The sequence below is a fragment of the Leptinotarsa decemlineata genome, unplaced genomic scaffold (assembly GCF_025532065.1).
Source record: "Leptinotarsa decemlineata unplaced genomic scaffold, Ldec_3_MD MMD2_tig00001393_RagTag_RagTag, whole genome shotgun sequence".
NCBI lineage: Eukaryota > Metazoa > Arthropoda > Insecta > Coleoptera > Chrysomelidae > Leptinotarsa > Leptinotarsa decemlineata.
In genome coordinates, this window is record NW_027412562.1 from 3,160,838 (window position 1) to 3,174,744 (window position 13,907).

Consider the following 13,907-nt stretch of genomic DNA (forward strand, 5'->3'; position numbering starts at 1 on the left):
GAATTTCAGGTACCTACTTTTAGTTTTCTAAGAATGTTAAAAACAAAAATCACTTCCCAGGACTCACGGCGGCATTTCAATGGTTGCATGTTACATTCTTGTAATTGGCTAGAATACGATATAAATAAAGGCCAAACATTGTGTTTTCCGAAGAAGAGTGTTCTTAATAATCGTTTCTGGACTTTTTCTATAGTTTCAGAATATAAAAAGGTCTTTGGGTTCCAAATGACACAACCATATTCCCGCTTAGAACGAACAATGGAGTTAAAGAGTAACAAACAAGTATCGTGATTGAATTCACGGCTAGATCTTAAGACAAAGCTCATTTTTCTATAACATTGAGATACTAAGTATTCAATGTGCCGAGAGAAACTGAACACACCAGTAAAAATGATCCCGAGATATTTCATCTCATTGATTCTCTGTATATTGGTATGACTAATGAAATAGTCCTTGATAGTAGGTGACTTCTTTCGTGTGAAACTCATTATTTTGCATTCAGCTTCATTGAGACATAGGTCAGGTACTGAAAAGTAAGTAGATAGATTATTGAGATCATCTTGAAGCATATTATAATCTTTTTTCGCTTTCGAATCTTCTAAACAACTTGAGATCATCGGCATATAGGAGAAATTGAGAATGCCCGATATACCGAGAAACGTCATTAACAAATAACACGAACAGGAGAGGTCCCAAAATCGAGCCCTGCGGAACTCCCGAAGTAGCGGTGAATTTGTAGGAAGATACGTTGTTAAACTGTACGAACTATATTCTGTTGGATTGATAGCAGTGAAAGAAATCAAGTGTGCTGTTTGTGAAACCGAATGCTTTTAATTTCAGGATTGAAACCTCGTGGTTAACTCTGTCGAATGTCTTGGCCAACTCAGTATATATAAGGTCTATTTGATAGCCATTTATTATTCCATTCGTAACAAAGTTACTAAATGCGCATAAATTGGTAATGGTAGATTTATTACGAATAAAGCCATGCTGTTGGTCGATTATTACTGAGTCTACGTGATTGTATACTCGATTATATATTACCTGTTCAAATATCTTCGACAAAGCTGGTAAGACTGTTATGGGTCTGTAGTTTCTTGCATTGTTCTTATTGCCGCTTTTGTGTATGGGGGTAAATCTGCCAATTTTGAGAAAGCTTGGAAAACTATTTTCTTTCAGAGAAAGATTGAATATCAATGTCAGTGGTGCTTTAACAAGTCACAGTAAGCCTTGAAAAAGTAGGCTGGAATGCCATCGATTCCAATGGCTGCTTTGGGTTTCAGTGTCTTAATAGCATTTTCAACCTCTTGTTCCTTAATATCACCAATTTCAATGATGTCTAGGTCATACTCAGGAACTAGTATGGGGTTTACCGGCACACCGCTATTCGTGAAAGTTGATTTGAAGAAAGTAGCAAAACCGTCTGCAATATCCTCATCATTGAATAATTCATCATTATCATAAGTGAATCTGTTAGCAACAGCACAGTTTTTTCGACGTTCCTTGATATAAGCCCAGAATTTTTTTGGATCGCTCTGTAAGTCTCCCCCTATTTCTTTTATATAGAATTCATAACACAAATTATAACACATTGACGCTGGTAATTTTTCTTCTTCTTCTTACTATATGATGTCGTTAACCGATTTTCAGCCAATTTTTCTCTGCGAATTTAAATTGCACCCATGCACTGCCGAACAGCCCAAAAAATCAACCAAGCATTTGGCATTGATAGTATTTATGAACGCAGTGTTCGAAGTTTGATTGCGTCTTTCACAAACAATACAAAAATTCAATAAAACTCAGTTATTAACTCAACATTTATTCATTTTTGAGACAGTTAGAAGTTCTCCGGGTCCGCTGTCTTCTCACGATACTTTTTGAACGTCCCTCGTAAACCAAACCGGATAAATTTCATTTCACCACCAAATTGAACGGCTGAAAAACGCCAAAACGTTCAACTTTTCAATTTTCATTAGCAGATTAAACATGTGGTACGCCGACTTCGCATTTTAATCAAATGGGATTACGCGGTTTTCGAAGTGAAAGATTCCGCTTGATTCAGACACTTGTGATTTAATTTTAGTTACAAGTGTTGCGACAGACCAGGCGCCGGAAATCGTGAGTTCGTACACATCAGCAGATGAGTTCGTCCCGATTCGTCACACACAAACAAAATATTCACGTCTGTCTGGAGCCGATTACCCTGCAACCTGGTGTATGATTTTTTTCTTCAAAATTTATGTTTCAACTATATAAGTATTATATACTTGAATTTCACTCAATATAATTTTCTCCTTAAAACAAAAAAAACGCTGATATTTCTCCAAATAAATTATGGCGTTCAGAAATTTCAGATAGTCTGCAAAATAATCAAGAAATCTGGCAACCATGAACATGTACCTCAATACTGATTTTTTGTGATTATCGGGATCAGCTTAATCCTTCAATAGTTTCTTCAAGGACAATAAAGACGTGAAAGCAAACAAAATCTACTAGCTGAGAACTTTATTATGACTTTTTTCTCTTGATGTTAGTGAGAGCAATTAGTCATATGTACGAAGAATAAACAAATGCGAATTTTACAGATTCAAATGATCCCCCCTGTCAAATTTACGGACAATTCAGATTTGAATATAGGGACATGACTCTGAATAATTTGAAACCAATTCAAAGGCGTAAGACTTGGCGGAAATGGCATTGAGTTCGAAGTGCAGAAAATACAAACAATTCACGTTCTAGTGAATATTTTTGATTGATCAGTCATTATTAAAAATGCTTCGAAAAAGAGATAATCGAAGAATACTTTTTTCAATTGGTTTTTACCATTATAGTGAAAAAGTCCATGGATATCTTTCGAATACTTTCACCATCAACACTGGTGTTCCCCATGGATCAATATTGCTCCAACGAAGAGTCCAATATATTGTTTTGCTGACGACAGTACACTTGTCTCGTCATTCCATTTGGATTCCAGGACATCGGCGTCAGAGGCACATCTACACCGGCAACAGGAGGTTGCATATCTTAATGAGGATCTAGAAGTGATTTCAAATTGGGGTGGAAGTAACCATGTTCAATTCAATGCTACAAAACTCAAAAACACAGTCATCGGTTTTCTCCAAAAAGATATATATATGTCTCCGAACCGGATATAATAACGTCAGGTCAGATAATTCCGCTTTCTGTTTCAGTATATTCGTTATGAGTTAAAATGGACACCAATATCTCTTGGCACAATCATGTAGCTGGAATTGCAAAGCCTGCTTCTCAAAAGCTTGGAACATTGTTCCGAACCAAAAAACTATACACACCAATGCAACTTTTGATGCTTTATAAAACTCAGATTAAACCTTCTTTGGAGTATTGTTCTCATGTATGGAGCTGCCCCCCAAACATACCCTGAAGTTGCTGGATTCCATCCAGAAAAGAACCATCCGCCTGATTGGAGACGCGAACATCACGTGCAACCTTGATAGCCTGGAACATCGAAGGAAAGTATACTTTCACGGAAGGTGTTCAAATGACTTGGCATATTTGATTCCACTAGGAGCGGTACATATCGGAAATACGCGATGGACTATGACAGCTCATCGTTTTGAGGTTCAACTCAATTCACCTCGAACTCCGCTGTTTAAAAACTCTTTCATTTGGAGAACTGCCTCTATGTGAAATGAACTTCCTGAGAAAGCTTTTCCAAATGGATTTAATCTCCAGCGATTCAAATCCAATGTGAATCGCTACTTTCGCACAGGTACAGCTCTGAGAGTGCCTTAAGGATTTTCCTGTAGTGCTTGTGTTTCGTTCTTAAAAAAAAGATACTGCAACTAAAGTTTTTCAAACCACACTAACACCGATTACTTTGGATGTTAGTATGACTAATAATAATAAATTACTCGACACATGAAATATTCATCGAGTTTGTGTTTCAGAGAAAGATATTTTTGTATATGCTTTTGGATACATTTGCCATTCTTTATTGTGCGTAATCATTTCATAATTTCCGTTTGGTGAATCATAGAAAAGGATTGGAATTTTGTCAAGGATGGTTTTCACTTATACCAATAAATAATTTTTTTAGCGAGCTTCGTATTATATAATAGGATGTTTCTGATATGCAGCCACTACTATCTAAATTTTCAACTGAGATTAACTGACAATTTTTTTTTCTGAAAAGTAACCGGATGTTACGTTCTATATACCGGGTGACAAAGAAATCAAGGTATCATTTAGTTGTTTCTGGGATGAAGAATCAGAAATTAGAAACGAAGGTATAGTTCAATGAAGCTAATATTTTAAAAAAAATCACTATTACGGAACAAGTTTCTGTCTTAAGGAGATGGATTATTCTGATGGAAAAACAATAAAAACATATTTTGGTTTAATCAGGTCAAGAATAGAACCCTGTATGTTTTTTAGATCATTTGATAAAACGTAAAGCTCACTTTTCATCGATATAACACAGGTGACCGTTTAGTGAAGAGGTGCCACAAGAGCCATTTCCTCTAAATTCAATATGGCTGCACTATGACATCATCTATAGAAATATTGTTGATGTATAGAAAAACAAAATACAGACGATATTTTCTCACTTTTTGAATTTCTCGAATCCCCAATAAAAAACCTAAGAGCGTCATATCAGGTGATTTAGCGGGTCATTTCAAGTGACCACGTTCATCCAATCACCGGTTTGGATAATTTTCACTTTTAAACCAGCCTGTCGTAATGAGGGGGTGCCTCATCTGGTCGAAACAAAATACCAATTGAAAATTCATTTGGTTTGTCAGTTATCCAAACCAAAATATAGACAAACATGGACGCTTAGAATGGTCCACTGGATAACCTGATATGACGCCTCTAGATTATTTGAAGGGATACGTGTCAGTACGGAAGCGTGGAAGCCCCACACATTTTCATTTCATTTGGAGTTTGAAGTCGAAATTTCGAGAATAAAGTGGAAATTATGATATCAAAGTCGAAATTTTTGAGTTTCGAAACGAAATTTCGAGTGAGATCGACGAAGAACTCAATACTCGAATATCAAAGATAAATGAAGCTCCTCAAGGCAGTCAATTGCAAAGCCAAGCTTCGACATCGACCGCCAATAGTTATAAATCAAAGCATTCAGGATTCAACACCGAACAGCGCTATTTCGACTGGCCGTAGGTCTCATCAGTGGTGCTAGGCTGAACTACAAATGCATTGCTGTGCTGGACTTAACTGGCGGATACGCCATCTATCGGGTCGATATCCTATACATTTGTGATTTAGCCTAGCACCACTGGCCTATGACGGGTCGAAATAGTGATTTCTGTTGTTGAATCATTAATGCGTTTTGTTTACAACTAGTTGGCTAGCAGTGAAAGACAAATGACAAATCTCTTCGGTGGCCGATGTCAAAGCTTGTCTTTGCAACTGACCGACTTGAGGAAATCACCACTTTGAACTCGAAATTTTGACTTCAAACTAGAAACTTCAACTACAATCTATAAATTTCGACTTATATCTCGAAATTTTGACTATAAACTCGAAATTTCGATTTTAATCTTTTCGTGTTCTATCTTGAAATTTCGACTTGAAATTCAAAATATTCAATTGAATCTATAAATTTCGACTTATATCTCGAAATTTTTACTTCATCTTCGAAATTTCGACTTCAATCTCAAAATTCGAGTTTAATCTCAAAATTTCACCTCTTTCTTTTTTTTTATTGAAATTTCGATTCCAAAATCTTGAAATTTCGACTTTAATATCAAAATTTCAATTTTGTTTTTGAAATTTCGACTTTAAACTCGAAATTTTGGCGTATATATCGAATTTTTGCCTTCAACCTCGAAATTAAGAGTTTAATCTCAAAATTTCAACTTCAGTTTTGAAATTTCGACTTTGATTCAGAAATTACGACTTTAAACCCGAAATATCGAACAAAATCTATAAATTTTGACTCATATATCTCAAAATTTTGACTATAACTTCAAAGTTTCGAGTTTAATGTAGAAATTTCAATTTTATTTTTGAAATTTCGATTTCAATCTCGAAATTTCGACTTTAATCTCTTCTAATTTGATCTTGAAATTGCGAGTTTGATCTCGAAATTTCAACTTTGTTCTTGAAATTTCGACTTTAAACTGGAAATTTCGACTTATATCTCGAATTTTTGCCTTTAACCTCGAAATTACGATTTAATCTCAAAATTTCTACTTCATTTTTAAAATTTCGACTTTGATCTCAAAATTTTGACTTTAAACTCGTAATTTCGACTTTAAAATTCGAAATGTTTTTCTTTGCGCTGAAATTGAGCAGCTGCAGTTTTGCGATTCCAAATTTTAGAAATATTAGAGTTTTCCGTTGAGAAAAATTTACCAAGAAAACTACCTGAATAGTTTCAACAACTTGTATTAATGTAAAAGTTCCAAACCGATATATTTCGACTGAAACTCACCTTCCTCCATTGGGAGATTCATCTCCGAGACCAGATATATCGTTCAAAAACGTAAACATTATTGCATAAGTTTCACAATTCACATACTCTGTTCCGCAGCGGTGATGATGGTATTGCTCATTACCATCGGCGAAACTCGCCACTTTCTAATTTCACGCGTGAGAAGAAGAAGAAAAAACACCCGAACGCAGAGAAATGAAAATATTGAAAAAGTCACTGAACTGTACAAATAAAATCGAGCGACACAACAACAAATTTGAGAATAGATAATTTTAAAACAGATGTAAATACTGGGCGCTAAAAATCGACCCAGTTATGACGCGTAGGTTGTTGAACCTGATACTAACGAAACAGCTGAAAATCTACGCGGGCCACTCGTCACCAAACAAAAGAGTGCCGAATTAAAGTCACAGTCGGCTATGTCGTTTGTTCAGATTTCTCTAATGTCAAATGTCCTATGACGGTATCCGTTATTTTCCACTTCCTACTTCAGTATTTTTGGTTGGTGGCAAACGGACGACGGGATAAATATTTTAGTACCCACATAAAAAAACGAACGGTTTCGCTTATTGATGAGCTTGCTGTAGGACCGCTAGGAAATGTTTTTGATATAATTGCCTTGCACCGGCGTGGAAGATCCAGGTCAAAAATAGAATTTAATTTACCAATACGTTCAGTCATGTTCGATTGTTGATAGTAGTCCTAATGCAGTTATACAGGAAGGATCCGTCACGAATATTTCACGCATTCATGAAACAATGCAAACGGGTAGATCATTGAAAAACTTACACTGGCCTTGAAATAATGTCAGTGCTGGAAATCGTGGAACATGGATACAAAACTAGGAATAACATACACATAGACACTGAAACATGAGAAATAGGCGTTACTTCAGTCACTTGCAAAAATGGTACGTATCGAGGTTCAAAATTGCCAAGTTACGTTACATTTTGGAAAACTTTCAACTGACAATTTACGCTCCAGAACTGACAAGTGACACAAAATTGACAAGTGACGCAAAACTGACAGTTGACGTATCATAAGTATTTTCTGGCGATTCCGTGTTAGGAATCACACGTTAAAAGGTAAGACATCGTTAATCCTTAGCTCGCACAAGTTTCGACTTCTGAGGGTTATGGTTCGTAGGGGTGCGACAGCTGGTTAACGGAAAAACAGATTTCAAATAAATTTTAATCGTATTCGAGCGTGAATTCAAAAACGATTCATTAATAATGAGATTCACCAGAGTGGAATGATTAAAAACAAACTCTTCAATTTGTCTATAACCTCAATTAGAATCGGATTTGTGCATAACATATTTTGCATAAATATCACAAACGTAGCTGTATTTTCAAAACCAGTGTACCAAAATTCTTTTTTTATTCAAAATGATGACCAACAAGTAGCTCTTCGTCTTTTTCTAGTCAACCAACAATATGAAGAAACTAATTAAATTATCAAGTGTTATATGTTACGAATGTTAATACTTAAATAGACAATATTGCAATATTGTTGTACCAGGAGTGAACTTATTTTTCAGTTTTGTGCTGTAATCAACATTTCCCGCTGCAAGCTAAACAGCTAAAACCCGGAACATATGTTCAAGACGAGTGTACAAATATAAAAAAATCGTTAATCGAATATACGTTGCCGCGAAATTTGAATATTCACCTTATTTTTCAACAGTCCAAGTAATGGGAAATGTTCCTCCTGACGAAAATCAAGTAGTTTCCATAAAAGAGCCCTGAAACAACGCATTTTAAACTTATCATTTCAACCTTTTTCTTTAAAAAATTATTTAAATACTTAAAAAAGAAGAATGAAATAATGCATTCAACATTTGAAGGGATTCGTTTCTATTTCATCATTTGGCAACATCAGTTATAGCTAATAAAGAACAATGAATTTGTTACCTGTATGAGACAAACAAAGATGACATATTTCAGAGGCGTGCTGTTCTGTTTACTTATGTTTCGAGTTCCGAGACATTCTGTGACATATGACATTTTGTGCGCCTAATCTATCTTCCCCTATATAAATAAATAACAAAACAACTGTTGCTTATGTGGCTTGTGGAGGTGGTATTGAACCATAATTTACATTTTGCCTTAATTTGACACTATTGACATGATTCTTCTTCTTCTAGCATACTACTAACCTGAACTCCGATCTAGTATTCTAGGCGCTGTTGCCAATATGTGAATTAGAAACAAATCCCTTTAAAAATTAAAACCCAACATTTGAAACATCAATTTGAATAATTTTCGAAGTAAATTTAAAAAACTCATGAATTGAACTCAACTTTATTTTGTTCAAACTTGCATTTGCTGTAATAACCCAAATTGAGGAACATTCCCCATTGTAATCTTTTCTCTGGACTGATGCTGTATTCAGAAATTGACGTAATTTCCTTCCATCCAAAACATCCTTATAAATTAGTTAAGGCTTTCGCAGCCGAGATTTTCATTGTTACGATCTTCATTTGGGTTTCAAGGCCTTCGTGGTTTTGAACTGCATCTCAACGTTTCGCCAGCACGAGTGGCTAGCTTCTTCAGTGGTTTATTCATCTTGAAGGTTCACCGATGACTAGTGATTTTCTAGTTCTTAAGTTGGTAGCCCGCTTTTCCTGTTGATGCGTTGTTATTGGCTGAAGGTTTATTACCTGTTGATGACGTTGCATTGCGTTGCACTGTCGCCACCTTAGCATTTTTCAGTATGGGATTCCAAATCCGGTTGTGTTATAGCCTCCTCTGTTGTAGTTTTCCTTATGTTTATGACTGTGGTATCCATGATCGGGTGGAAGTAGTTTCACATCTTCAAACAATATCGTATGATCTTCTTCACTAAACGCGTGTTCTGCTACTGCCGATTTTTCTATTTGACCTAATCTACAGTTTCTCCGATGTTCATTCAACCTTGTACCCAAGGATCTTTTTGTGGTACCGATATAAACTTTTCCGCAGATGCATGGTACACGATATACCCCCGCAGCTGAGAGTGGATCTCTTTTGTCTTTCGCAGATCTCAGGCTCTGTTGTATTTTCCTGGTGGGCTTGAACACTATTTTTATGTTATGCTTCCTTGAAATATTTCCGATTCTGTCTGTAACCCTAGGGATGTACGGTAGAAATTCACGTGCAACCGTTTGAGTTTCCTCCCTATTTTGACTTGTAGTCTTCAGTTTCATGGCCTTGTTGATCTCGGTTACACTGTATCCGTTCGATCTTAGAGCCACTTGACGATGCTCCAATTCTTCTCATAGGTGTTCCGGTTCACATATCCTACGGGCACGTTCTGTCAGGGTGTTGATGATTCCCCGCCTTTGACTCGGATGGTGGTTCGAAAGTTCATGCAGATATCTGTGCGTATGTGTCGGTTTTCGGTACACTTTATGTGTCAGTCTTGTGCCAAGTCTTTCGACGAGTACATCCAGAAAAGCTATTCGTCGTTCCTGTTCAGTCTTCATGGTGAACTTGATGCTAGGGTGTTGAGCATTTATGTGGTCTAGAAATAGGTTCAGTCTGTCCCTCACATGTCTCCAGATAACAAAGGTGACATCCACGTATCGTAGCCAAATGGTTGGTTTGAAATCGAAAGCGTCAGTTGCCTTCTTCTCAAATTTCTTCATGAAGAAGTTGGCTAGCAATGGGCTGAGTGGACTTCCCATCGCTACGCCGTCTAATTGCTCATAGAAATCTCCTCTCCATTGGAAGTAACTTCCCGTGAGGCACGCCTTGAAGAGTCCGACAATATCACTAGGAAACAGGTTGGCTATCTCTCTCAAAGCATCTTAATGTAATAATAATAATAAATCTTTATTTCCCGTTGACAGTTACATGTATGGGAATTGTCAAGCTCAATTCTAAGGTTATTTAGGGTATTTGAAAAAATAAAATATGAATTTAAGATAAGGTACTCACTTACATTAATTTTCAATTAAAAATTCGGAAAGCGAATGAAAACATTCCTCCGATAAAAAATGTTTCAAATCTTTTTTCAAATGTCTCACATTTTTATGCTGCTTAATGATATCTGGAAGTTTGTTAAAAATTTGTGGCCCCATGTACTAGGTAGCAATGGGGAGCAATGGAATATACATAGAGTGTTAATTTCTTGTATTATATCCATGAATATCTTCATTCAATTCGAACAACGATCTATTTTCAAAAATATAAACAGCTATATATATATGGAAGAGGTAAAATTCGTACATTTTGAAAATGTGTACGGAATATGGGTCCCTAGATGGAATATGTACTGAAGTACGTAATATGCGTTTTTGACAGATGAAAAACATCCGATGCTGAGGTGGAATTTCCCCAGAGACATATAGCATAAGCCTTGAATCAATTTGGGTGTAGTAAATTGCCAGTAGCTGTGCCTTATTATTGAGAACATTTCGAAGATTCAAAAAAAGAAAATTCAGGTAATTCAATTTGCCCATTAGTTTATTACAGTGGGTTTTCCAACTCAAAAATTCATCTAGATATACTCCAAGAAATCTGATCTGTAGATCACTACTATTAGCATTCAGTAAATTAGTGTCAGGTGAAGACAATACCAAAGATAAATCATCTGCATAGGCAGAGTGATGACAACTATTTAAAAAGGAATCAATCTGATTATTGTACAAAATAAACAAAACGGGTCCCACGACGGAACCTTGTGGGACACCCATATCAACATCCAGACATTCAGATTTTCTATTATATTTTGTATCATTAGAGTTTATTCGTATAGATACATATTGTTTCCTGTCCACCAGAAATGATTCAATCCATTTTAGTGGGAGATCCCTCAAACCATATAGTTCTAACAATTTCAATAGTTTTCCGTGGTTTACACAGTCAAACGCTCGGCTTAGATCGCAGAAGATTGCTGCTGGACATTCATTAGCAGCAATATGTTCGATTATTTGGTTGAAAAAAGGTAATATAGCGGTTGATGATGATTTTCCGCCCTGGAATCCATCATGTTTGTCAGATAAAATCATATGCTTCTCAATGAAATTCCAAAGACGGTCGAGAAAGGCATATTCAAATAACTTTGAAAATACAGATAGAATAGTTATCGGTCTGTAATTTTCTAATAATTTAGAATAATTTTTCTTGTGAATCGGTATGACTTTTCCAATTTCAATAGCATTTGGAAATAAACCTGTTTGAAAAGATGAATTCACCAAATGAGTTAGGGGAGCAATAATATCCTCGAGGACATCCCTCATACATCCCTGAGACCTCATCTGATCCAGCAGAATTTTTAATATTCATTCTTCTCTTTAAAAGTAAAAGAAGTTCTTTTTCGGAAAACGGTTGCAAGAACATGCTTACCTTATTGAAATCGCTGTTACGCTTGAGATGACTGATTTTAGGAATATTGTTCAATAGATTAATTGGAGTTTTGATGAAGAATTGGTTGAAGAAAGAGAGAAGCTATTTCAGATGCATCTTCTGTCGATTCTCCGTTATTATTAATTACTATATTTCGGTCAGTTTTCTTATACTTGTTCGAAAATTCTGAAATAATTGTCCAAGATGTCCAACGGGACATTGTGAACAAGGACACAACTTCGAAACTGACCAGATTATCACTTGGCTCCAAGGTTATACTTTGATTTTTCTGTTGAATCCTTCACGTACACGGTTATTTTTCCAACATGAGGCTGGAGGATCGATGCAAGGTGTTTTGACAAGTAATATGTATGTGAACCTGGTGCATTCACTATGGGTCGCAACTGAACTTCTTTTCTATATATCTTCGGAAGATCGTAGAGCCTTTGCGGGACGGATTCTGTTCTTAAGATGGCCTTCTGAGTGGTTTCCGAAAATGATGATGATTTTAAAAGCCTGTTTGTATTCCGAAACGTTAGGATACAGTTCCAAACCACGACGGTCTTCAAACCCGAATGAAGATCGTAACAATCAAAACATCCTTGTTACAGAGACAATCATGTAATCTTTTTTCTGATGAATCTACGAGAAATTTGTATTGGTGAACCAAGAAATTATAACGTATTACTGAAATTGAGTTTTTTTACCGGCTCAATAACTTTTTAATTATCAATTTGAAACATCCTTTACGTTCCTAACCATCACACGTGATTACTCTTGTCGAGATTCCACGTCACATCGGCTAATAAAACCGATAATAATTACATAGATTATTCATCAGTTATTATTACGCATAATAACAAGAATTGAAATAATGAAATGCGGTTCCACATTATGGTAAGTAAACTCTAATAACCTCTCACATGCACCTGACTTCCGTTACTGTAACGTTGATCAAATTCAGATAAAGAGAATATAATTCAAGTCCGGCCATTTTTTTATCTTTAATTGTTTTCATCATGCAGAGCGGTTTTCGCCACTTTCAATTAACCAAAGGTGCTTTCAGGGTAGTAAAACATGAAACCTCTTTCGAGAGGCCAGCGTGAGATCAATTTGCATTGTGAATTCGCACAGCGTGCGATTCTGAATGGAATTATTTAGGGAAATTTCATATTCTTCCGTTGAGGAAATGTTCATTCCGACAGCACTTGAGAAGGTATTTGTTCTACTTGAAATTTTCATGTAGGCGTTATTGGATTTTGAATACAAAATGGGAAGTAAGAAACAGACTGGGGTTGATATATTTCATTCACAAGCATAGGAAAATATTCATCTGGGATTTTTAAGAAATGAAAGACTGAAAATGGCTGATGAATTATTTCCTTTCTATATGGTTTCCAACTTCTCAATCACAGTAAAAAATAAATAAATAAGGATTTTTATCACATTAATGAAGGCTGATGAAGCAGCAAGAGATATTCGTGAATAAAACGAAAACTTTTCAAGCAGATTGTACAAAAACTGCTTACAGGCTCACAGGAAACTCTATATAAAAGGTTCACTGTGTCTACTACAAGCCCTGTAATTATTAATAATCGTAATAACAATAATTTACAGACCGATAACATGCTTGAATTCGTGTTATGAGTTTTTTACAAGCATCTCATACACAGGAATACTCACTGCAGTTGACCGAGTGTTAGAACGGATATATGAGCAGAGAGGGTCGAAGAGAGGAGTCGCTGGATGAAACCTGCTAATCGATAGATGTGTAATGCAAGACTCGATACAATATAAGCGTACCGTCTCTATGACCTGGATCGATTACCGTAAGGCATTTGATACAATATCGCATGAGCTCATCTTGCATTTGCTCAGATGCCTTGCGAAACCCGACAAAATAGTGAGATGTATTGAACAACTGATACCACTCTGGCGAACTCGCTTCACAATAACATATGGTCAAGCCAGAGTCCAAACAGGGTGGGTCACTTTCAGGGGTGTATTTTAGGGCGATTCCTTCAGTCTCCTTCTCTTTTTTGGCGACAGAATTATTCAACTTGTATTATGTTGGCAGGAAGTGCGCTGATTCAAATGACGCTAATTTTGATTAAATTGATTGAGTATTAACTATTAAC

The 13,907-nt window shown here is 36.0% G+C and overlaps 1 protein-coding gene across 2 annotated transcripts in view; it reads right to left on the reverse strand.

Moving 5' to 3' along the window:
* E23 (ABC transporter G family member E23) overlaps positions 1-13,907 on the reverse strand; it is a 356,089-nt gene that overhangs the window by 155,270 nt on the left and 186,912 nt on the right. The window contains exon 1 of one of the 2 annotated variants that reach the window (XM_074176091.1): positions 6,440-6,835. The exons of the other annotated variant lie outside the window; for it this stretch is intronic. Coding sequence (XP_074032192.1) covers positions 6,440-6,498 — 59 coding nt within the window. The 5' untranslated portion in view covers positions 6,499-6,835. Of the gene's footprint in view, positions 1-6,439; positions 6,836-13,907 lie in introns of those variants that run through there. 2 annotated transcript variants of the gene reach the window in all.